Here is a 23,955-nt window from a genome sequence, read left to right as displayed (position 1 = left end):
GTAAGCCTTTTCATGATGACTATAATAAACAGTTTTAAGTTATCAGAGAGCTGAAGCAGATCTCACACAAACCTCCAGCAGTCCCGTGGTGCCAGAGAAGCCAAGCGTGAGAGACTGGCTAGTGATGTAGAAGGTCTGCGGGTCGGCCTGCTGGGATCGAACCGGCAGGGGGTCCACAGCGCGGGCGCTCAGCCCCCGTCCCGCCAGCCTCAGAAGGGTGTCGGAGCGCAGTGTCATGGGGGACTCGGGAGCATCGTACACATGGAACACAGCCAGGCCCAGGGCAGGCAGACGTACCATGAACGAAGCCTGCGTATACAAGAGAAAACCATTAACAAAATGAAGAAACAAAAGTCCCCCAATTCAAAGCTCTCTTCTTTGTCAATTAGGGGTGAAAGTTAAAACGACTAATTTAATCATTCAACTAATCAACTGACTAAGTCTATACGTTGTGTTATATGTTATACAGTATATACCTTTAAAACCAGGAAAGCATCTGTGTCATTTTTGACACAGATTTATTTTAATTCATGGAATAAAATAAATTGATCTCAGGTCTAAATGGGTTAAATTATCTATTTGTATGCAGCAGCTGGTCTCACATTCCATGCTGCTATATTCGAAGAGACGAAAACAATGGAGGCAGCAGGTAGCCGCTTCCGTTGTTACCGTTGTTGCACTTGACCGCGAGACAGAGAGAAGCAGGGATATTGTGGATTTCTACAGTCAATTAAAAAGTGAAGTCATTTATTTCCTTCTATATTAAGATGGTGAGAGCACTGACATAAACAAAACAGTACATTTTATTCAAGCCAATGGACTAAACCATAAATTCAGAAAATAATACTGGACACGGACATACACTTCCACACAGAGGTCAATCCAGGGTCTGTGCTCAAACAAAGTCATAGAAAGTGAACCATTACCATTCATGAGAAAAGTAAATCCGGTGGCAGAGATGACCCAGACTAGTACATTTCTGGGAAAGGACCGAACCCTTTCCCAGCGGGAGGGTTTGGGAGGACTGTATTTCATGTTGTATCTTGTCTTTTTCAGTATGTCTTTTTTTTAAGAGAGATAATGATAATGATATACATGAATAAAAAATAAAAAAATCCAGACTGGATTCATAATCTTGCCATTTTGGTGGATATAATAATTTTGCTGGTACTCACATATGCCTGCCAGAAAACCAATATTACTTAGAATTGCGTACTGCCACTTACTGGATACTTTAGGTACACGTTAAGACGCTCACATCGCTCCCAAGTGTCCCCAGTGTCCCCAGTGCTTTAGGTACACGTTAGGAAGCTCACGTCGTTCCCAAGTGTCCCCAGTGCTTTAGGTACACGTTAGGAAGCTCACGTCGTTCCCAAGTGTCCCTAGTGCTTTAGGTACACGTTAGGAAGCTCACGTCGTTCCCAAGTGTCCCCAGTGCTTTAGGTACACTTTAGGAAGCTCACTTCGTTCCCAAGTGTCCCCAGTGCTTTAGGTAAACGTTAGGAAGCTCACTTCGTTTCCAAGTGCTTTAGGTACACGTTAGGAAGCTTACTTCATTCCCAAGTGACCCCAGTGCTTTAGGTACACGTCAAGGTTAATTAAATAAGGTTAGGACGCGAAGACCGTACGGTGGACTCCATGTTGCGCAATTGAGACCAAGGAAGCTGAACGCGGAAGTGTTGGCTGCATATAGCCCAATGCGCATGTTTCTTTCCTCCCAGGGAGCAACATAGAGTCTTCGCTTCCTAATCTTAATTAATTAACCTTGGTACACGTTAGGAAGCTCACGTCGTTCCCATGTGTCCCCAATGCTTTCAAGACTACTCTCCTTTGCCTTGGTTACCTTGAATAAGGAAGTGCTGCAAAATTCATTTGCACCAAACGGTGACACGAGTTTGACATGTTGACACGTGTGTTATATATTTTGTTATCAATGCCAATCTCTTGGCATACATTTAATCATACATGATAAAATGCTATCATAAACTGTAATTTTGAATATATTCTCAATATATTAGTTTGTCTAAATTAATCGCATAGATTAATAAAAAAAACAATATTAACACAACCAAACCGGGGCACTGGAGAGCTCCACATCGTCAGCTCTGTGCCGTCAAAGAAACGCTGTTTTGACCAAAAATGCCATCTGGGACAAGGAATAGGAGATACGGGCGATTGAAAGAAACAGATAGAATGGATTATTATGGTGACGACGATCTAAGATGGACAATCCAGTGCTGTGACAACAACATAGCTAGCTAACCAGCTAACGTAAATAGCATTATGGCTCGATCGAGCGAATGCACTATAAAAGCGCAATTGCCATTAATCAACGGCAATGGCGGTAAGCGTAGTATCAGAAATAGGCTTCAATTGACCTAAATGTATGGCAATGGCGGTGAAAGAATTAATACATTGTTAAAAAAATTAAATAAAAATCATTTGAAGTGCATTTGTCAATAGATTTGATGCTATACTAGGTGCTCCTACTGACTAATACTTATACACCAGACTGAAATATGCAAATCACACCAACACCACAAACTCACCGATTAAATCCCCCACCACACCACTACCAAGAGTTGCCTAGCAACAGCATGACAGAATTGTCACTTCCTCCCCACCTAATCCTCCTGCTTAATGCCAAGCTTGACATGGTTTTGAACATCTCCTCCTTTACCTCAAACACCTCAGCACTCATCTGGCTGGCGGAGCTCCACTGGGCACTCAGCTGCACGGGGAGGGTCTGCCCGTCCTCAGTGAGCACGCGCACGTGGACCGTGTTCACCAGCACCGTTACCACGCACAGTCGCTCGTGCTCCAGCGGGTTGAACAGAACCACGTACCTGCATTGGTTAAGGAGGGGAAAGGAACATTAAAGAGTTCAGACGTGCTGGCTGTGCGATGGAGGGGTTGAAAAGCACACAGTGGATGACAATAGCGGTGGGGAAAGTACTCGATACAAGTTAAGGTCAGGAATTCAAAATGTACTTGAGTAAAAAGTACTAAATTGTTGGCATCAAAATGTCATGCAGAATGTCTCATTTCAAGTTTTCAAATTAATACAAATCTTTTGAAAATAGCCGATCTACAAGCTCACAATGCGTCGCTTCACGAGGCATTGTGAGCTTGTAGATCGGCTATTTTCAAATGGCCCACCAAATGTATATACAGTAGGGCTGAAGTGGTTAATGCATGTTTTGTAATATTCTACAAAGTAACTAGTAACTAATGTTTTAAAATAAATGTGGAGTACAATATTTGGCTCCTAGATGTAGTGGAGAAGAAATAAAAGTACTGGAAATTGGAAATACTAAAGTATAAATACATCAAAATTTTACATAAATACAGTACTTAAGTAAATACACTTAGTTACTTTCCACCACTGCTGGTTAAGGAGGGGAAAGGAAAATTAAAGACTTGGTGCTGGCTGTGCGATGGAGGGGTTGAAGAGAACACAGTGGATGACTAATTAACCCACTTAAGCCCTAGTTCATTGACTGTTGCACCTCAGGGACTCTTCCCTTTTTCCCCCACAACTACAAAACTCTTCACCGATCATCTACACCGTGCCACGCTCCAACGCACTGCGAGCTCCATGTAGATCTGCTACTTTTGCTGAGAATGTTCGCCTATTTCTTTTTTATGCACTTGAGCTGGATTGCAGATAAATTTCGTTCGACATTCTGATTCTGACGTGCCCAGAATAGGGACATTACTCGTTAAGTTTCATGCGGTCAAGAAATGTCTAGTAGGTTATTGTTGTTGAATGATGAGGAATGATGGCATGGGGGGGGGTGGCCATAGCTGAATGGTTAGTGAGTCCGCCTAGGACTCCGGAGGTCCCTGATCAAGACACTTGACTCCTAGTAACTGCTCCACCCTCCTCTGTGGGCAGCACTCAGCTGGGTGAAGCTGAAAACTGAAGTTCCCCCATGGGATATGATGGACATAAAAAATAGTAATAGTGTGTGTGTGTGTGTGTGTGTGTGTGTGTGTGTGTGTGTGTCTGTGTGTGGCAGTTGTCATCAATAGGTCCTACTCTAAACGGACACACATAGGCACATATGGACTGACGGACACGGGGACAAACACAGTCATTTAAAGGAGCGGTGTGCAGACTGCGCACCACTCACAAAGATGTACAGTAGGTCAATACCTTGGTCCAGCTGGGTCCACTTCAATGAGAGTGCGCTGCGGCAAAGTATCCTGAGTGGCACGTCGGTCATCCTACAAAGACACACCACCACAACTCAGAGATATAGCACACTTGCAAAGCAGACTAGTGATGGTTGGCCATTTGGAGATATTTTATAAGAATCCAAGATGTCCGTCCAGAAATGTGTTTTTTCCTTTATAACTTGAAATGCATTGATGTTAAGTCCCATAACTGTATTGAACATGAATATAAAGTTGGGCATTTCTGATATTTTGGTACCAAGTACATGTCTGCATCTAATATGCTGGTGGGCCACCCAATGAATGGGGCGCTCCATCCATTCCTTTTCTCCATTCCATTTGACACACACACACACACACACACACACACACACTGTAGGCTACTTAAGAAAAGTATCTGGTGTTAAGATGTATTTAAGTATCAAAAGTAAAAGTATTAAAGACATTTTCATGGTACAAAGGGAAAAAAACAGCCAGAATAATGCAGCTTTCAAGTACCAGTACCAGTACCATTACAACTGTTTTTGTAGAGTTTTGAGTGGCTGCTGTCCATTCTCCTTCTACATCCATTAGCTAGTTTCTACATCCATTAGCTTATTTCTCTATCTACTATGGTTTCATCTGTCCTTCAGTGTCCTGGGCTGAATGAAGGTCTAAAGGCCATGCTAGTCTCCAATAATTCAATTAAATGGGCTTCATTGAAAAGGGCTTATAAGGGCTCCCATAAATATTCTCTTTGGTCTTCTTCTAGGCCTCCTGCCTGGCAATTCCAACCTCAGCGTCCTTCTACCAATATACTTACTGTAGGAGCCAAAATATACATTTAGTTTGTTTATTCTATTTGTTTATTTTTTCCCACGCTTGGGTTTTCGATGTGCCACAGCCCTTACCTGATTGATGAGCTCCTGCTGTGTGTCTGCTAATCATTTTACTTATGTCAGCTGTGTGTCTGGGCAGTGGCATTCAGTGAGAGAATGGGGGTGAGCTCTAGGCTCAATATTTTCTGTTGACCGTTTATCTTTTGATCGTTTATACCAACAGAGTACGTTTTCATTTATCAACATTTCAGTACATTCTTGGACCTTGTTTATTTGTCAATAAATCACCTTAACTACAATAAGAACTTTTCTGGATTTGATTGAAAGAAACGCGTACAGTTCCTGCAGACAGCTCAGCCTCATAGCAATACTTCTAATTTGAATTGATGGGAACACTTACTATCCCTCCTCTGTATGTGTCCAAAATCATCTCAGTCTGGGACATGTGCTGTCCCTCTGATGTACTCATTCATGATCCTATCCATCCTTGTTACTCCCAGAGAACCTCAACATTTCCTGTCTTTCTGACTATCTCTAAAACATAAATGTACTGTAAACTACAGATGTAATTTTATTGAAACAAGAGAATAATAGCATAAGAGCTAAGAGCATAATGGCTTAATAATTTATGCTGAGCATTAGTCAAAGGTATCTCATTTTAACAGTATGTTTAAATTGGAAACACACACACACACACCTTTAGATTCCTCACGGAGAAGACCTTTTTTGTCCTGATCATACAAAAAAACAAACCAATACCGGTACATAGTTTTTTTCCCCATAATAAAAAGCACTAATTACGCATTAACAATACCAATACAACATCGAGGAGAATTTAAAGAATTTAAGAAATATGTATTTTAGCAGTGAAACGGAAGCAGGGCAGGGTTTGAAATAAACAATTTTTACTTGGTAGCAATGGTGCTTCGACTTTGAAAATATATATTTTAAACGGTGAGCCATTAACCGGTTAACAATTTCTTAACATGGTTGGCCATCACTAAGACTATTGTGTTGCGTATGGATCGTTGTTTGTGTGTGGGAAGTCACTGCCCGTTACCCGCTTACCGTCTCTAGGAAAGGCTCCGTCTGGTAGAAGCGATAGAACTCCTTGTTCTTCATCACCAGAAAGTGAGCAGCATTGATGATGACTCTCTTCAGACCGATCAGCGCGCGCAGTAACCTACAGAGCAGGGTGGAGAAAACCAGGTGCTCACTACAGCTAGTCTTAATTGAATACTCAGTGGTAAATGGTAATGGCCTGGGTGCATTTATATAGCGTTTTTAATCCAAAACGTGCATTACATTCACTCATTCACACACGCATGCATACACCGATGGTGGAGGAAACAAACCAACCTGCACATCAGGAGCAATTAGAAGTTCAGCGTCTTGCTCAAGGACACTTCGACATTAACTCAGTAAAATGAGGAGACATACTATTTTGACTGGCTGGATGTTGTACAATATTTTCTGATAAAACTACAAATCTTGCAGTTCTAAATTAAAAAAATATTCAGTTATGTAAGTTATCATTAGCTACAGTACAGAGGTAAAACATTTCAATATTACTTCCAACATTTTGAGGAACAACAAATGTCTGTGTGGGTGTGAAAGGTATTGACTACAGTGAGCCAACTGACTGAGATTGGTAGGATAGTCGCTTCCAGGTCATGACGACCGATCGTCCCACTCGCTGGAGGAGTGAGGTGACGCTTGTCCAAAGGTTGGTGGCGATAGTGGCAATGCGATGTTTCTATTCAAAGAGCTTATTATCGCCCTAAGCGCTACATGATGTAAGTGGAATAATCAGCACCACCACTCTGTAGTCTCTAGTCTAAATCATATGGTGTTAAAAGGCTGACTGGTGAGTCACAGCTGAAACCAGCATCCCTTTATAGAACACTTTAAAGTGGATAACCAGTTCTAATGACAATTCCCATCGTCTGCACAGTAAGTGCACTTCCACTTTAGTATAAAAATAGCTTTGTTCCAGCAGCCATCACTCAGATGAACAAGACATGGCAGCACTGCACAGATGCCATGTTTATTTATTCGTTTTAATCATCGTTTTTACCCTTTCTTTTATTCTAGTGGTTATGTATTTTAGTGGGTTTTATTTTGTCCTCGTTCCTGTCCATTATTTGAGCACTTAATCTTATGCGTCTGTCTTGTTCTTGTACGTGTTGTTTGTAAAATGATTGTTAAAATGGATGACCTGCTGTGACTGTTGACTGCAACCAAATCTACTGTACAAAAATAATGCACTATGCAGAGGCTAAGCACTGTAATCATGCTGTATTCATCGATAACCGCAATGGTTGTCGTTGTGCATGGCCTTACTCATTCCATCCATATTATTGACATTTTCTGGAAATATCTGAATTACTTGGTGCCGTAGTCGGTGACCACATTCTCCTTGGCTGTGCCAGTGATGCCATCGTGATGCTGGAAGAGGCCAACGGACCGCCGCGCGTCAGCCAGCAGGGCATAGTCCGTGACCGGGTAGCGGCCCTCCATGCCCACATGCCGAGCGCTGGAAACAGCCAGACTGTAGAGGATCTCTGCACCCCTGAAAATCAGCGAGAGGCAGTCGTGGGTGAATAAACCGCCTTTAACCCATAAGACACGAGACCAGATTCTACAAAATAATGTCTTCTAAATCATGACAGTTTTCTGAAAAACCTACAGTATGTTTCTATATAGGTGGTGCTCAAACTATTGACTAACTAACTATAAGATATGAGTTAAAAACATTTGCTGTGAAAGAATATACCGGTATTAAAAAATGTGTACTCGTTTTCACGTTTTTTTTTCCAAAATAGCAGATCTACAAGCTACTGTAGTAGCGCAGCACTCTGTGCCACGCTATGAGCTTGTAGATCTGCTATTTTGCCAATAGCTAAAGTTTAAAATAATGATTAAAAAGCCAAGGTGACACAGGTCTTAATGGGCCAAGAGAACCTCAAGGCCACTAAAAGTCATAAAATGAGGTGATCTCCGCGGCCTCACCTGAGGTGCGACTCCACCACGCGGTCCAAGCTCTTGTAAAAGGGTCGCGACGTGAAATAACCCGTCCAGTAGTGGTCCTCGCGGTCCGCGTAGGCGAAGAAGTCTCCACTCAGCACGGGGTAATCTGCAGGCCTGGATCCCGGCGTTGCACCGTTGGCTTTATAAACGGCATTGAAATAGTCCGACAGGGTACCAAACTGGGCCTAGACACGTGACAAAGAGATGTGATGATGCTTCAGACACAGAATTGAACAAAAACGAAATAAAAAACTTCATAGGTGTCCCTTTGATGTGACATGATGATATTATTATTTAAACAAGCCAACATAAAAACAAAACATCTACCGATATTTTAAGATGTAAGTGGCAAAAATATTAAACACAATGGACAAATTGTTTTTTTCGCACCTGGACATGCATCTCGGGCTGAGAATTCATGTAATCAAAAAGCTTCTGGTAGTTGTCGTACTGCTGGTCCCACTCCAGGGCCTTGTCGAAGCGGAAGTCGTCCCCTAGAGGAATCAGAACCACCTTACTGCGAAACAGCTTGGACTTTTTACGGTACTGGTCCAGTAGCACTTGTGCCCTGCAAGAGAAAGGGAGAGAAACTCATTACTTGGCATTCAGAAACTGCTTTGTGTTAGCCAGTTTCCCGGGAATAACAGATGACCTTGAAAAGCTGTGCATCAAATTAGCCCTGGGAAGACAAGGGAATCAATAACTTTCAATCTGGCGTTATCCACTTAAGACCGTTTTCTTTAGAAAGCTCCATAGATCACATTTTGTCCTAAACCTTGCAATTTGAGTCAGATGAATATCTACAAAGCTTTCGCACTCTTTACAAACCCAGCCTTTCTGTGATTATTTGCTTTGTGTCCTTGGTCTAAATGCAATTACTGGCACACATCCCATCTGTTCCCTGACACAATGTTTGAATTAACACCCACGTTAATCTCACTGGCCTTACCGTTCTGCCACATTGTTCTCCACCACAGGTTTTGGGGGAATTTTCCAGGGACAGTTCACTCGCCCACCTGGCAACCTCTTGAAGTCAAATTGGCAGCAGATCTTGGGGTCTGGTCCGCAGGTGTGTGGAACATCATAGCTGTAGAACGGCATCATGTGGCAAAATATGTCCGTACCCGATGCAGGGTCTGTCAAAACAGTAAGAATTGCAAAGCGAAGAGAGTAGATTTAGATTTAAATAGAAAATAAACTTTTTCTATGTAAGAACATACAAGACTTTCAGATTGAAATTTCATCAAAGCCATAACATTTTTCCCTGAAGATAACCACATTAATAGCACACATAAATTAGGTTAAAATTGGGTCAACTCACCCCAGGCCTGCCTCCACATGAACTCCAGGCTGCGAGTGGAGGCAAAGTGTTTTTTGACGGAGTAGTGTACCCTCTGAATCAGCATGTTGGTCAGGTTGGCCCTCTTTAACAGGTAAGGCATGGTGGCACTGTGTCCAAAGGGGTCTACTGCCCACCCACTACGAGGGGTTACACCTACAACAGCATGAGCACAATTTAGATTGGTTATTTAGATTTAAAGCTCTGTTCCATTTTGGCCAAACAGAGTCAGGGTGCTGCAATTGTTGGCTCACTGGAAACACTCTGCTACACCAGAGGGTCTCAAAGTGTCCTTGAGTGGGTTCCAAATGGCAAATTTACTGAGGCACTACCCTGTCTCTCTGCATTTGATGTGTGTTGTTTATTCAACTTGCAGGATGGGAATCCCTTTTGGTGTTTTACCTCTTCAAGACGGGAACCCCTTTTGGGGTTGTTGTACAGTATATTGGCAGCATAAAGTTTTTGTAATCTTTCAATTAATATTAGAAAAATGTCAGAAAACGTAGTTCAGGATTTAGATAAAATAAATGCAAAGTCATACAATCTAACTACGTTGCCTTTATAAAAGAACATAAAACTAGAAAAAGTGCCCCTCGGGGCACAGGTCTCCACCAGGATTATAGCAATTGACTATTTACAATTTAGGCATTTAGCAGACGCTCTTAATCCTGAGCGATTTACAGTAACCGTTTAAATTCTGCATAAATTGGCCTCATGGTGGCGCAACAACATGCAGATGTGGAAAATGCAGGGCATAGGTTTTGTCTTGGCCTCTAGGGAGTGTGCATGCAAAGTTGTACACAGATCGGTGCAATTATAGGTAAGAACATTAATTGGCCTGTTATAACGCCACCATGAGTCCGCTTTTTTTAAGAGGCATTTCTTCCTCTGCCTAGTGGTAATGTGTGTGCAATGCATAATTTAAAAAATCTTCAGAAAAATCGCACGCCATGTTCATGATTTGAGGCATTTTGTTCAAAACGGACAAATCTGCTTTGGAAGGCAATCTGAAGCCCAACACACACCGTCTGTGAACGCCATGCAGCAAAACAGCCGCCTCCGTTATTTTCAATGAACCTATCCCACACCGGCGGCGTCAGACGCGTGCTGGCGCGCGTTCACGCCTCGCCCGACGCTCCGATACGCCGCTGTTCTATTTTCCAGGCGTTGCCACGCGGCCTCCATTCGGGAATCCGTGGCCGTGGCTGGACAGCCGCGCGGTAGCGCGCCACGTCCTGTGGGTGTTGCTGTGCGGCTATGACGCGTGGCAACACTGTGCCGCGTCGCTGCGCACCAGCTTCACAGACAGTGTGTGTTGGGCTTTAGATGGAATATGCGGACACGGAGTGGTCCATGTTGATCACATGACTATGGAGATGGTATACAGATTTGAGCGATGCATGGAACTATGGATAAAATGTGTACGAGTAAAATAAAGAAACGTGTTTTGCAAAATTCGGCCTCATGGTGGCGCTATAACAGTTAATCTTTGGCATCCGGGGAGTGTGTGTGCAAAGTTTGGCATCGGCCGCACCAACGGTGCCAGAGATTAGCTGTTCCCCTGACGGACGGAGTGCAAAACACTCTCTCCCCATGCCTTCGGGCCTGGTGGAGACAATTACATGACCAGAGGCTGGTGGTGGGTAGCTATGGCATGGCAGCAACCTTTAGGCCTGGGTAGGGTGTAGACTCTCGCATGCCTCCACTGATACACATGGAGCTGCAAGACACTTTTCACCTGACAGCAAGAAGTCACTAGTGCAGCAAAAAGGATAAAATCCCCTGCCGGCTTCTCACCCTTGAACAACGCCATTTGTTTAGGGCGCCCGGCCAAGCCTGAGGCACCCCTGCCGGTAATCAAACCTGAAACCTCTGCAGTGGCCAGTGAGTTTTACTACTACCCTTTGGGTAGCACAAAAACCATTACTAGCATCTCAGTCAGGGAAGTTTCACTTTTGGCTCATTTGTGGAAGGGCCGGATTTCATATTGAACAAACACAATAAACTGTGTAAAATTAGATATTAGTGAGAAATGATTGCACAGCGAGAAAATAAACAACACTGTAGAAAATGTTGAATAAGAAACTAATCCAGCATGCGCAAACTAAGCACAAAGGAAATTGGCGATTGGAAAATTTGTAATTGTACCATTGCCACCATGGACAACAGTTTTTCATCACTTAAAAAACTTAGTATATTAATGGGTTGTAATATATATATTTTTTAAATAAGAGTTAAATAGTTTCCCATATTCCAAAAGCAATCAGTATTTGTTCAGTAACCAGAATATCTCTCCCTCTCTTTTTTATCCAATCAGGACAGAGAACTCAAAGTCCTCATAAATAAGTGAAATTGGAAGTGATGAAACTAAATGAAAAATGGGGTAATTGGTAACAGCATCCTACCCAGACAAATTTATTTTTGGTTTACTAAAGAGCTGGAGAGATGGAGAGACCACCGTTACTGAACAAAAACTCGGAATATACTCTAGTTTTAACTTTTTAACAAAAACATATCACACAGCCTTAACAAACACCCCTACCTAGGTTTCTCTCCAGCCACTGATGGCCTTCAATGAGCTGGTCTAGCATGGCAAAGTAGTGAGTGTTGGCCTCGTCTGTCATCACCCAGCCTCCGGTGACAATCTCCAGTTGCCCTTCGCGGATCAGTCTGTCCAAGAAAGAGGATTAACAAAGCAAAGGTGAGGAAAGGCCCATGCTTACAGAGGAGAAATAACATCAACACATGCTATTCTAGGAGTATCCTAGGCTCTTATCCAGAGGGGAAGTGCCGTCACTTAGAGCTCCGTTAGAATGCAGTCTGACAGGTCGCCGCAAGGCACGGCAGACTACTGTGAATTATACCATCTGTTACACAACAGCACTTAACACATTTTGGGCGGGAACCCCTTTTGGTGTTTTAAACACGTTATAATTTATCTATTGAAAAATAGCAGATCTACAAGCTCATAGCGCGCCACCGAGTGGCGCGCTACGAGCTTGTAGGTCTGCTATTTTTCGCAAATCTTTGAATATATACTCTTTCAAAGTGAATGTTTTTAACTCCGGTCTAAATGGGTTAATGGCAAGTGTAATGCATTCAGCAGAGAAGGTTGTAGCCCAGAAACCTGTAGCCCAAGATCACTCTCAGAATTGGGAAGAGGGGGGGGCAAAACAGAGAGGCTAAAGCAGTGTTGTAGATCTTACACACTCACAGTGCGCCATGTTGTGAGCTTGTAGATCTGCTATTTATGCATGTAATTTCAGGACATTGTCCGGTATTGCACATCACGTTGTGAGCTTGTAAATCTACTATTTTTGGTGCACAACACTGCCGTTCAACTAAGCATAATAGGCTTCCCATGCACACAGAATAACTTGTCCGTACTTCCTTCACAGGTGTCAAACTTTTTAATTTCAAGGAGCCCATAAGTCACGAGTGTACAAATATTATTGATATTATATTATACAAATACCATTTATTTTGTACACTCAGTTACAGACCCGTACAGGGCCATTTGGAACCCACTCAAGGTCACTTTGAGACCAACTGGCGTAGCAGAGTGTTTCTAGTGATCCAACATTCACAATAGCAACACCATGACTATTTGACCAGAATTTAACAGAGCCTTCATTAGTATCATCAGTAACACTTGTGAAGGAAGTAGGGAATAGAGCCTATTCAGGCTCAACTTTGCAATGACCTGGAAAAAGGTATGGAGGAGGGCTGCATGGTTAAGGGTTTGGGATGACACCCAGTGGTCACTGGAGAGCAGTGCAAACTCACTTGCGCGTGGCCTCCTGCTTGTCTACGTCCGCAGTCTCCCACCACTTGGAGAGGAAGGAGATCTCAGACCAGATGAACTTCCTCCGCGGGTCCTCTGCCAGTTTCACCACCATGTTGTTCAAGATGTGCTGTGTCTGGTCAGTGAAGTACTTGTCATAGGTCTTGATCCAGCCTGAAACAATACACAAGAAACAAAGCCTTTTTGTACACTGAAGACAAATAAAGTGTGTGTGTGTGTGTGGGGGGGGGTGCTAAACAAAACACAGCATGGGCCTCCAGCCAACTCGAACTCTCTGAATTGCAGGGGATGACTACAAGTATTTAGAATCAAACTGAATGTTCAATAAACCAGCGATTCTCAACTAACCTTTTTCATTTCAAGGACCCCCCAGTTTGATATTAAGGTTCAAGGTTCAAGGTTAGCTTTATTGTCCCTTGCGGGAAATTGTTTGCAGCCAGATCATAGTAAAACACACACAAAAACACACAACAACAACATTCAATACAAGACTAAGAACAGGGCACTAGAGACAGAGAATTCATGACATACAGTAGTAGCAAAGTCAGCAAAAGTGCATTAGTGGGCAGTATGTGCAAAAGGGCAAGAATAAAGTGCTATTTGCACTTTATATATGGGGCTGATGTGGCTTGCACACCAAGCAACACCTCCAGGTGCTCCCCTGAGAACTAGCCCAAAAACGTTATGTGCACCCCTGGACATGAGCCTGGTAAACCACCCAGTCACGGAATTCAATTTCATGCAAGCTGGGTGGTTTACCAGGCTAATTGCTGGTTACAGTAACTGCACCATCAGGTACCCCCAAGGTCACTATTTCAACATAACACAGCAGAAAAGGCAAGGGGGCACAGTGGCACAGTCGGTAGTGCTGTCGCCTCATAGCTAGGGTTTGATTCCCGCTGGGGATGCTGTTCTCTCCTCCACGTCATCAGTGCCCATACCCGAGGCGGGGTTGGCGAAAGGGCTTTTCTGTGAGTTTGCATGTTCTCCCTGTGTCCCCTAGGTAGGTAGTACTAGGTGTCTAGGTACCAGCCTACCAGGGATGTGCCGATGAGACATTTTGGCCGATATCGATATAATGAATTGGTGTTATGGCCGATAACCGATGTCGATATGATCTCATGCTGTATTGACAAATTCTCAATTCTGAAAAATACATGTAACAGGGTATCTGCACTGCAGGCTTAGGCAAGTCAGATTTAACTTAAATACCTTTATATTTATTATTGTGAGCTTGTAGATCTGTTCAAGCTGTTACTTTGGGCTTGTTTATCTGTAAAGATCGAACCGATGCCGATTCATCTAAAAACAACTAGAATCGGACGATACCGATGCGTTTGCCGATTAATCTCCCATCCCTACTAGGTACCCTCACAAAAAACATGATTAATCTCCCATCCCTACTAGGTACCCTCACAAAAAACATGATTAATCTCCCATCCCTACTAGGTACCCTCACAAAAAACATGATTAATCTCCCATCCCTACTAGGTACCCTCACAAAAAACATGATTAATCTCCCATCCCTACTAGGTACCCTCACAAAAAATATGATTAATCTCCCATCCCTACTAGGTACCCTCACAAAAAACATGATTAATCTCCCATCCCTACTAGGTACCCTCACAAAAAACATGATTAATCTCCCATCCCTACTAGGTACCCTCACAAAAAACATGATTAATCTCCCATCCCTACTAGGTACCCTCACAAAAAACATGATTAATCTCCCATCCCTACTAGGTACCCTCACAAAAAACATGATTAATCTCCCATCCCTACTAGGTACCCTCACAAAAAACATGATTAATCTCCCATCCCTACTAGGTACCCTCACAAAAAACATGCAGTAATCCTGGCCTCTAAACTACCTCCAGCTGGCCAGCCTGATTGAGGGGAAAGGAACCGGTCGAAATAACGTGTTCCTTCAACGATCTACGCCCGGCCGGGGAAACTCTCCCCTGTCAGGTGAAAAGAAGCAGACTCCTCATGCATAGAAGGAAACATGAGGTCAGTCCGCTGACCCCCCACCCCCAGGGTGGCAGAGGAAGTGTAGCGCCCAGGATTACATTAGATAATTGACACTGGGTGAAAAAATGGGTTGCAAAATCGTGGGATAGAAATGATAGAAAAAGGGGGGGGGAAAGGCTAATGCCACAAGGGCAGTATGGCTAAAAACCTGGAAGTCAAAAAAAGGTTGTAGTTTTCACGTTCACAACCTTTACACAAAGACAGCAAAGTTTCATGGCAGAAAATTGAACATTAAAGAGCCGTACAACAAATATAATAGTGACAATGCTGTTTGATAGTGTCCCTTTAAGTATCCCCTTTAACAACCTACAACCTCCTGCTGATACTCTGAACATAATTATTTTATAGAGTGCATTAATGAGGCAGAAACTAAGTCATCAACATTAGCATGTGCAACATTAGGACCTTTCACAACACAAATGTTCTATCACAGGCTTGGGGGTGGCTGTGAAATCCACTCGTGCAGAGAGAGGACAGAAGTGCAGTGTGTAGAGGGGCAGAGGTGTGGGGGTAGCCGCAATTTGATATATTTTTTAAAATAATGGGTTGAATCTAGAGTTGCAAACTTGCAACACCCTGCATTGACAGCCCATTCATCCAAATAGAACAGTCAGATCTGCTTGTAGTAAATTACTTTCAATCTGCACAGCGTTTGTTTCATAAGAATCCACCGTAGATATGCTATGAGCAACTTTCGGTCGAGAAATTCCGTGCAGGTGATATTTTTTGATGAATGGGCTGTCAATGTTGCAACTCTAGATTCAACCCATTATAAAACAACCACACCCGTGTGAAGTGAGTGGCACTCTTATCATCGTACATCATCATGACGTATAGACACTATGGCCCTCATTTATCAATTGAGTGTAAAATCTGCCACAGATTCGAGTGCAGGTTTCGTAGTACACCCACGTCGCCACGGCATTTATAAAGTGATCGCAAACAGCTGATTCTTCCTTAATTTCGTTCTGACGTTAATAAATGTGACGGATGAAATCTATCTGGCACGCCCTATGAAATCAAGCCTCGCCCTCGTTTTTGCGACATGAACACATGCAATACGTCCTGGAAACACTGGTTACAGGAGGAAAAAAAAGGTTCTCCCGTGCCTTGCTGCCCGCCTCACCCCCCTCTCTCATACACACACACAGACGCATGCACACGCAACTTGCAAGCCCTGCCCAACTAACTGGTGTGTTGTTAAATAAATAAAGAACGAACACCTGCATGAATTAAATAAAGTTGTAGGCCTACCCTGTCTGTTTCCCTCTCACCTCGCTTGCCTTGCTGTCATGCACGCACCTACATGACACATCGTCATCGCATCGCCATGAATTGAATAAGTTTGTAGGCTGGCCTATATAAATTTTACCCATTTGTGCGCAGTGCACGGCGAAGGCGTGAGACTGCGCACTGCTGTGATAAGTCCTGTGGGTGAGTGTCAGCTGTGATGCCTGCATGAGAGATAGGCTATCATGTCGTCAAGGCAGTCATAATCAACGTTGTAGTGATTTGATCATTGATGAACGAATCATAAACATATGGATGAAGGCTTGCCGCTTGCATGTGTGCTGGTATGTGTTGGCGACGCACGCTGCGGTCCCGTCCTCCCGACCCCCTAAAATGATCTCGCTTTTATCTGAACTGTCAAAGCACTTATTTAAATGGTGAATGATTAAGCCCCTTACGCCTATAGCCTGCTACAATTGCAAATAGGCAAGCTGTATATGCTTGTCATTGTCACTTGGAAATAAAGGCGTGCACGCCGTGCAGTCCATTTATGCCTTTTTTTTATAATATCACTCACAGACAGTACAGTGATATAGGCATCTGATGTCATGCCGCATGCGCTCCCAAATCATCTCACAAGTGCGCTCGCATAACAAGGCCAGTAAAGCACTGTTAGATTAAGCACAAACTAATACATTGTAAACATGTTATATTGTATTTAATTTCGCGAAATTAATTACTTGTAAAGTTGGAAATCTCTCTTTTTCTTTTTCTTACATGTATATACATAGTTTTATATTAACATTTTAGGAGTGAAAACATATGCTTAGATGCCTGTGACAGCGTGTCAGCAGTTCAGACAATGCTGCTCCGCTTGTGTACGACAGAAAAACAGCCGAGGACAAAGCATACGACAGCTCCCGACCAGACGTGACTTTTTGACCTACTCAAGTTCAATTTCAAGCTTTGGCGGAAATGGTAAATGCCGAAGATTTCGGTAATTTTGGCGTGCACCCATATTTTGGCGTAAGCACAAAATATGGTTGATAAATGAGGGCCTATGACTATTTGCTCAGACACAGACGTAAAATTCTCCATTCATTGTCAATGGGACTTGAATGTTTGTGTAGGACAGAAATCTCTCGCCCCTCAAAAGTCTAGTGTTGCAAATTGCGGATAGTATGGGAGGTGCTGCTTTTTACTGCAGGCCAGACATTGTGTTACTCTCACCATTTGACCTACTTTAATAACTTACTGTACCTGCAGTACCTATTACCGGTTATACCGGCACACTAAAAGCCCTATCCTGGCTTTCAGAGAGAGGAGCCTATTGCACATTAAATAGCTTTTAGAAGTTGACGACAAAATCTGACATGCATCTCTCTCTCCATATCCTCTGCACACCCTGCATGAAGCATGCCGCAGTGGATATTATGGGGTGACCTTGCCCGGCCGCAAGTACAGCACAATCAATACAGTCCAAATGACTTGCATTCTTTTTCATTATCCAGATTTGCCGGTTTCGGCGACCTGACCAGCCACAAATCAATAGCTGTCAAGCTAACAAGCCTGTGACAGCAATAGTAAACAAATCTAATGGAAATGTCAGTCCAAAATAAAATAACAGCTATACTAATCAAAAAAGAAATCTGCTCAAGTAGACATTTGCTTTGTCAACATTGTCTAATATTAATGATAACTAGAACTGCACTCTGTCGAGTGCCTACTTGCTTGTTGCACAAGTAGGCCATAAATGGCCTACTAGTGCGCAAGCAGAGCGCGCAAGTACTATATGTCGATCAGTGTCGGGTGGATTAAAGAAAATGCCTCTATGTATATGTAATTTGTTGATTAAAGTTGATTAGCGGTATACTGTGGTTACTTTGCGTATGCCCCGTTTGATGCGTATGTATCGGAGCAGCATATGACGTCGCTCTCAATGATGACGTAATAAGGACCCAATGCCAGGGTGTAATTGGTTTTCGATGGTGACGTAATGACGATATGTTTTAGTGTCGGGAGGATTGAAGGTAATGCCCCTACATGTATGCATGTATGTAATCTGACACCACTGCCATATCAAGCACAAGTAGTCATTACGTCATACACTGGCACGGCGCATACACATCAAACGGCGACATACGCATCGAAGCACTGGACGAAAACTATTGCTTGCTCGCTCTGCTTGCACAAGTAACAAGTTAATCTGCATTTGCTTTCCAATTCCCATCAGAGGCTTTGTTCTTCACGGCAGGGTGTCACATCCTTTTGTCTAGAGTACAATTGAAGTACAAGCAGCTTATTTACAGTGAAGAAGTGGTCCGCACACAGGCTTTGCTCCAACAGTGTTTGAAAGTTGAAAGTTTCAAATTATTTCATGTGGTGTTTGAAAGTCAGTCACGTGACGTGACGTCTGACGACCATGATATAAGGGAGGTTTTCACATACAACTGATACCTACATTTTAAAATGGTGTTTTAATACAAATAAACACTGTTGGAGCAAAGCCTGTGTGCGGACCACTTCTTCACTGTATGTACCTACCTTTGTCCAGCACCAGAACTGGATGTGCGCACCGCAAGCCACCTGCTTATTAAACAAGCAGCGTATTTGTCATAGCCTACTACCTTATGTCTGAAAAGCTACGGCCTTACTCATTTTCAATATTTTCCGACATCTTTGAGAATAGGACGAGAGTGGTTAATTCCTGCACATCACCTTTAAGCTGCTTGAAGTTTCATCATGTGCGAAATTGCTCATGCAACTCACCTGGGTCATTATGGGAGTGGGGAACCACAAACACCTGTAACTGTTCATCGTCCCACTCCCCAGGCTCATAGGTGATCTCGAACCCCTGCTTCCACACACCACCATCCGGGTTGTCAAACTTCAGGAGGGAGTACACATCCAACATCTAAAATAAAGCATCCTAAATATTAGTCCTGCATTCTGTAAAAAGGATTGGACAAATGTCATATTACAGATTACCTTCATAGTACAGTAGTAGCTCTGCACAAAAAGATCAGCAGCAAGCTCACCTGAAGGTCCGTTTGCGCTTGGCTAGCGGTTGAAAACTGGCAGTCCTGTGGCTTGACAGCAAGGAAGGTGGGCCGACCGTCAAACGGCAGTACCCAAGAACCGTTGGCACTCCTGAAGGGCAGGTGGCCGCTGGGAGACACGGCCCCCGTGTCTGTGAGCTCCAGCACAGAGTCCTTTATATGGCTGATGATCTGATGGTTCTCCTCCAGAAGCTGCTCCAGCTGCTCTATGCGGTTCTGCAGAACCGAGATCTGGCTCTAAAATCCAAAATAAATACAACTTGTGTAAGAATCACTCACTAAAAATCTGTTTTTAACGGCCTGATCTTGCTAAAGACATCATGACTGTTGTTGCAGTTGAGAAACTTTTGTAAATGTTGTTATTGTGACATGGGATTATGACTCTGCAATAAAACGACACTATGCAATAAAACGCTATACGGATTCAGCCATAGCTGCAAATGGCACCATCAGGTTTAAATTGCTTTGGACAGTGTTAATGATACCCACAGCTCATTAAGCACTTATTGGAGCTACTTTCCAAACATGATACTTCATATTCACAAACCAATACTAGGCTACTGCCAAATGATACAGCCGTCTACCCTTCCCAAACAAAGTGTGTTTACACGCAAACGCACGGATAGCCTCTCCGGTTACAGGGTGAAATAAATTATGGATATATTGAGGTATATGAATTATTCAAATGAATGCACAGCTCAACAATTAGGCCCTAGAGCGATCTTCATGTTAATTGTTGCTTTGATGTAACTCAATTTAAAAATAAAAAGGGAGAGGAGTTCTAATGGAGCCAAAACCATATTGCCTCAAAGTTAGTATAGCCTCCCATGAGATATCAAAACACCACAAACGGAGTGCAAACAGAGTACAAGAGCAATCGCAGGAAAGTGCTTTCAGACACTATCTTTGTGCTCCACTATACCAATTACTCTTACCCTTGGGAAGTTGCCGCCAGTCTGTCGTCTTGCAGGGTCGTGTTGGACTCTGTCCAACATAAGGTAGAGTGAGAACACAGCCACACAGAATATGGCTCCTCCACACACTGTAACCTGTTTCCTCAGTTTCATCCTTCAGTCCTTGGAGCAGTCCGCCTTGCCGAGATGAAAAACTATGACCTTGACTTTTCCCCCCCCACCAAAACAAGAAAGAAAAATGTGTTCCAAGTGGACACAGCAGCACCGCGCCACTGTGAAACTTGAAAGCAACTAGCTGCACTGATGTCAGAAATAGTTCATTTCCACCTCTCTGTTTCCTTACTTCTCTATTTCACCAGATAAAACCAACAGTGAAAGGGGCTTATACGAGCGATGGCAGTGGACAAAAGGTACTAAGCAGCAGGCTGTAAGCTTTGGTCGAACCGCAGCCAGCGCCGGGCTCCTTCAATGTGCTCAACCATCCAAACCTTGGAGATTGCAGGGACAGGGGGGAAAAAAGCAGCACTGAGCGGCAGGGGCTCAAACAGGGAGCCTACTGTCCCTGGAGCATGGTGCACGTCTGTGTGAGCCTCTGTGTGCTCTCTTGGTCCAGTCCAACTCCCACAGCAGACTCTAATCCTCCATTGCAGCCAGAGTCCCCTTTCACTCAATTGGCCACCAGGGTAAAGTCATAATGGGTAAGTTAGCCGTAGCAGAGCAGAGAGGAGGGTTAACTTGGCTTGGGGAGCAGCAGCTTTTAAATCAAGGCTTTACTCTGCTCAAAGGGCAACAGGAATTAGAATGAGACAAATGTCACTCTTCTCCTGGTAGAACAGTGGAAGCATATCAACAACTGCAGCATGGGTAGGATTTTCCTCGGTTACGACTTGAAGCCGAAATCAACTCAGAGGGTGTTCTTCACCTGTCGGGGAAAGAAAATTGGTTTAATGAAGTGCTTCTTGGACCATTTCATAGGGATGGGAAATTCAGTGAGCAAGAGTTATAAGCAAATTAAATTGTGTTGCAGATTATACTTTTTCATAGGTTTAATAGATAGCTTCATAGACTTGTTTGACAGCACTATCAAGTGTTTTTTTACACAGATGTTTTCTATTAATATCTTGGATTCATGTGTATTTTCAGATATTTACAGTAACCACTAACTCTCAATAGTAAGGAAACTTGACGGTAGGCTCCAGACCATATGTTCTTGCCAAATCTCTTTAAAGCTCACAAACATGTTCTTATTACATAAAGATTTGGTGGCCCGTTAGGGGTCCCGGACCCCCTGTTGAAAACTGATTACTGATTATTTATCAAAGATCTCATTGTGTAAATACTATTTAATGTTGTCCATATAGAGCAGACCCGTGAGAAAAGCATTGTCATGTTGTCAGAAGTACTAAAAAACCTTGGATTTTTGCAGTATTGAGGATGCAGCTTTTTCACTTGAGCAGAAGTAGCAGTGAAAAGGAAATGAGTAGGAGAGAGTCTGGGTTTGACTTGATAAGCAGAGACAACAGCAACGACATTACAAGCTGCGCCCTGTGGCCTGGATTTCTACAAAGCACTTAGACAGGTGCTTCCCCCCCCCCTGCAAATCCAATCCAATCTTAATCCAATCATTGTTGAGGCTGTCACTGACACACGCAGCCTTACCACAGAGATCTGCTATTATAGCCTAGCTGCTTGGATAAATACCACCTGCTAGGATATGATCACGATTCACTACTGCATACCTGAAGGGCGAAAGAAAGTGCTAGGAGGATCCAGGAAACTGTCTGAGCAATAACTTTAAAATAAAATAAAAAAACATCAAGAGAGAAAATAGTTGTGCACCTTTACACTCTCTGTGCCAGATGGCATTGCTGTTGTGACTCAAGGCTGAAGCTCAATGAGAGTAAAAGCTGAGGCGAGAATTATACAGCCAGGCAATGGCAGATACGTCAATGAAACAAACACTGCTACTAGTGATTGTAACAGAGTTCAATGTTGAAATATGCAATGATGCCAATGATGATTAGTTGTTCTTAACAATAGGACCATTGTGCTCACATGAATGGATTTCATTTGAACCCAAACTGACTGACTGGCTGGATGCCAAGACAGTCCAGGTAGCCTGCCCTGAAACGTATGACATTGGTGATTGGACACACACACACACACACACACACACACACACACACACACACACACTTATGAATCATATGATATAGAAGAAATGTCATTCTATAGTTTCTAGATTTCTAGAATCTATGGCTAATCCTGAACAGCTGCAGCAGTGACATTACTTTAGCAAGACATATAGAAGCTTCATTTAAACCCCCTCTCCATCGCATGAGGTTGTCCCATCAAAATTAACAGATATAAATTATACAAGCCAACTAAGCGTTGTTACTGATCTGATAGCTTGTAGCTCTATTGGGCAAGGGACACCGACGTACTACAAAGTGTAAATTCTGATCTGAACCCAATAACCCATTGGGGTCAACAGCGACCTAGGTGACTGACAGGTGTAGAGATCTAGCCTAAGATTTAGACTCTCGTAGATGTGTTTATCGATTCTGAATTTCTGACATGTCAGAATATAGAAATACATCTACGAGAGTCTAAATCTTAGGCTAGTAGAGAGCCATCTCTCTCACTAATGTTCCCATTATGGCTAACTAGCTTGAGCTTCCATTAGCTTAATTAGCAACAACAATAACACAGACAGCATTGTGGTATTAATGATAACGTCTACAGCTTGCATTCTGTGGTCTGTAACGTTATTATCAGCAGGCACTGCTGCAGAACCCCAAGAAGCTCCACTAAAAGCGTCGCTATGTTTTAGTAGCAGCAAGTGCTAGCTAGGCGATACGTGGCTATAGCGTCAACATTAACCTAGTCTTTTGACAGGGAAAAGGGACAATAATGTGACTATACCCGTTAAACGCCAGTTATCCGGAAGGTTATCCATCCCACGGGTGTGGTGGGGATGATAAGCGCGGACGTGTCACTGTTCGCGGTGAACAGTGAAAGCTGCGGCAGGTTAGACATGACCATTGACCATTAGCAAGCTGAAGCTAAAGCGATTGAGCTGCAAAGGCTTGTGGGAACACTGGGCTGGCTGCTGTGTGAACAACGCACTGAGCCCTGATTGGCCACAAGACTCCAGCGGGGGTTTAATACGGTTTATCCTAGAAAGACAACCATCAACTTCACTGACAGCAGCACAGAGGCAGAGCACAGCACACTGAGCACAGTCAGCACTCAGCACACTATTTATAACTTAAATATTACACGTTACATAGTCGTGTTACACGCACACGCTTTGTTTTTGCATAGTATTTGTCTGTCAGTAAATGTTTCAATGAATTGAGTACGAAGCAAGGACCACAATGGAAGTAGAGCTTTCTTGGGTATAGGCCGACTTAAAATCCTCTTTAGAACAGGTTGAAAAGTATCTTGCCACTACTAATAAATTAATGTACGAGTTCCAATCTGGTTTCAGAACATCCCACTCCACTGACACATGCCTCCTCTATTTGAGCGGCCACCAACGTAATCA

General features: G+C 43.2%; 1 protein-coding gene across 2 annotated transcripts in view; it reads right to left on the bottom strand.

Annotated features, from left to right (window-relative positions):
* man2a2 (mannosidase, alpha, class 2A, member 2) overlaps positions 1-23,467 on the bottom strand; it is a 40,547-nt gene extending 17,080 nt beyond the window's left edge. The window contains exons 1-16 of one of the 2 annotated variants that reach the window (XM_080761549.1): positions 23,331-23,408; positions 22,145-22,197; positions 20,427-21,327; positions 19,471-19,728; positions 19,202-19,346; positions 13,153-13,324; positions 11,909-12,036; positions 9,349-9,522; positions 8,977-9,163; positions 8,418-8,595; positions 8,010-8,212; positions 7,387-7,569; positions 6,066-6,180; positions 4,160-4,230; positions 2,681-2,846; positions 73-309 (exon numbers count right to left, since the gene is read on the bottom strand). In XM_080761549.1, coding sequence (XP_080617675.1) covers positions 73-309; positions 2,681-2,846; positions 4,160-4,230; positions 6,066-6,180; positions 7,387-7,569; positions 8,010-8,212; positions 8,418-8,595; positions 8,977-9,163; positions 9,349-9,522; positions 11,909-12,036; positions 13,153-13,324; positions 19,202-19,346; positions 19,471-19,728; positions 20,427-20,558 — 2,349 coding nt within the window. In that variant the 5' untranslated portion in view covers positions 20,559-21,327; positions 22,145-22,197; positions 23,331-23,408. Of the gene's footprint in view, positions 1-72; positions 310-2,680; positions 2,847-4,159; positions 4,231-6,065; positions 6,181-7,386; positions 7,570-8,009; positions 8,213-8,417; positions 8,596-8,976; positions 9,164-9,348; positions 9,523-11,908; positions 12,037-13,152; positions 13,325-19,201; positions 19,347-19,470; positions 19,729-20,426; positions 21,328-22,144; positions 22,198-23,330 lie in introns of both variants that reach the window. The other variant, XM_080761548.1, reaches the window with a different exon arrangement.
* Between the last annotated feature and the right edge of the window lie 488 nt (positions 23,468-23,955).

This window comes from Protomyctophum bolini (genome assembly GCF_963924005.1).
Source record: "Protomyctophum bolini genome assembly, chromosome: 4".
Classification (NCBI taxonomy): Eukaryota; Metazoa; Chordata; class Actinopteri; order Myctophiformes; family Myctophidae; genus Protomyctophum; species Protomyctophum bolini.
Note: the sequence above shows the minus strand (reverse complement) of the source record. Positions and strands in the feature narration are given on the sequence as shown.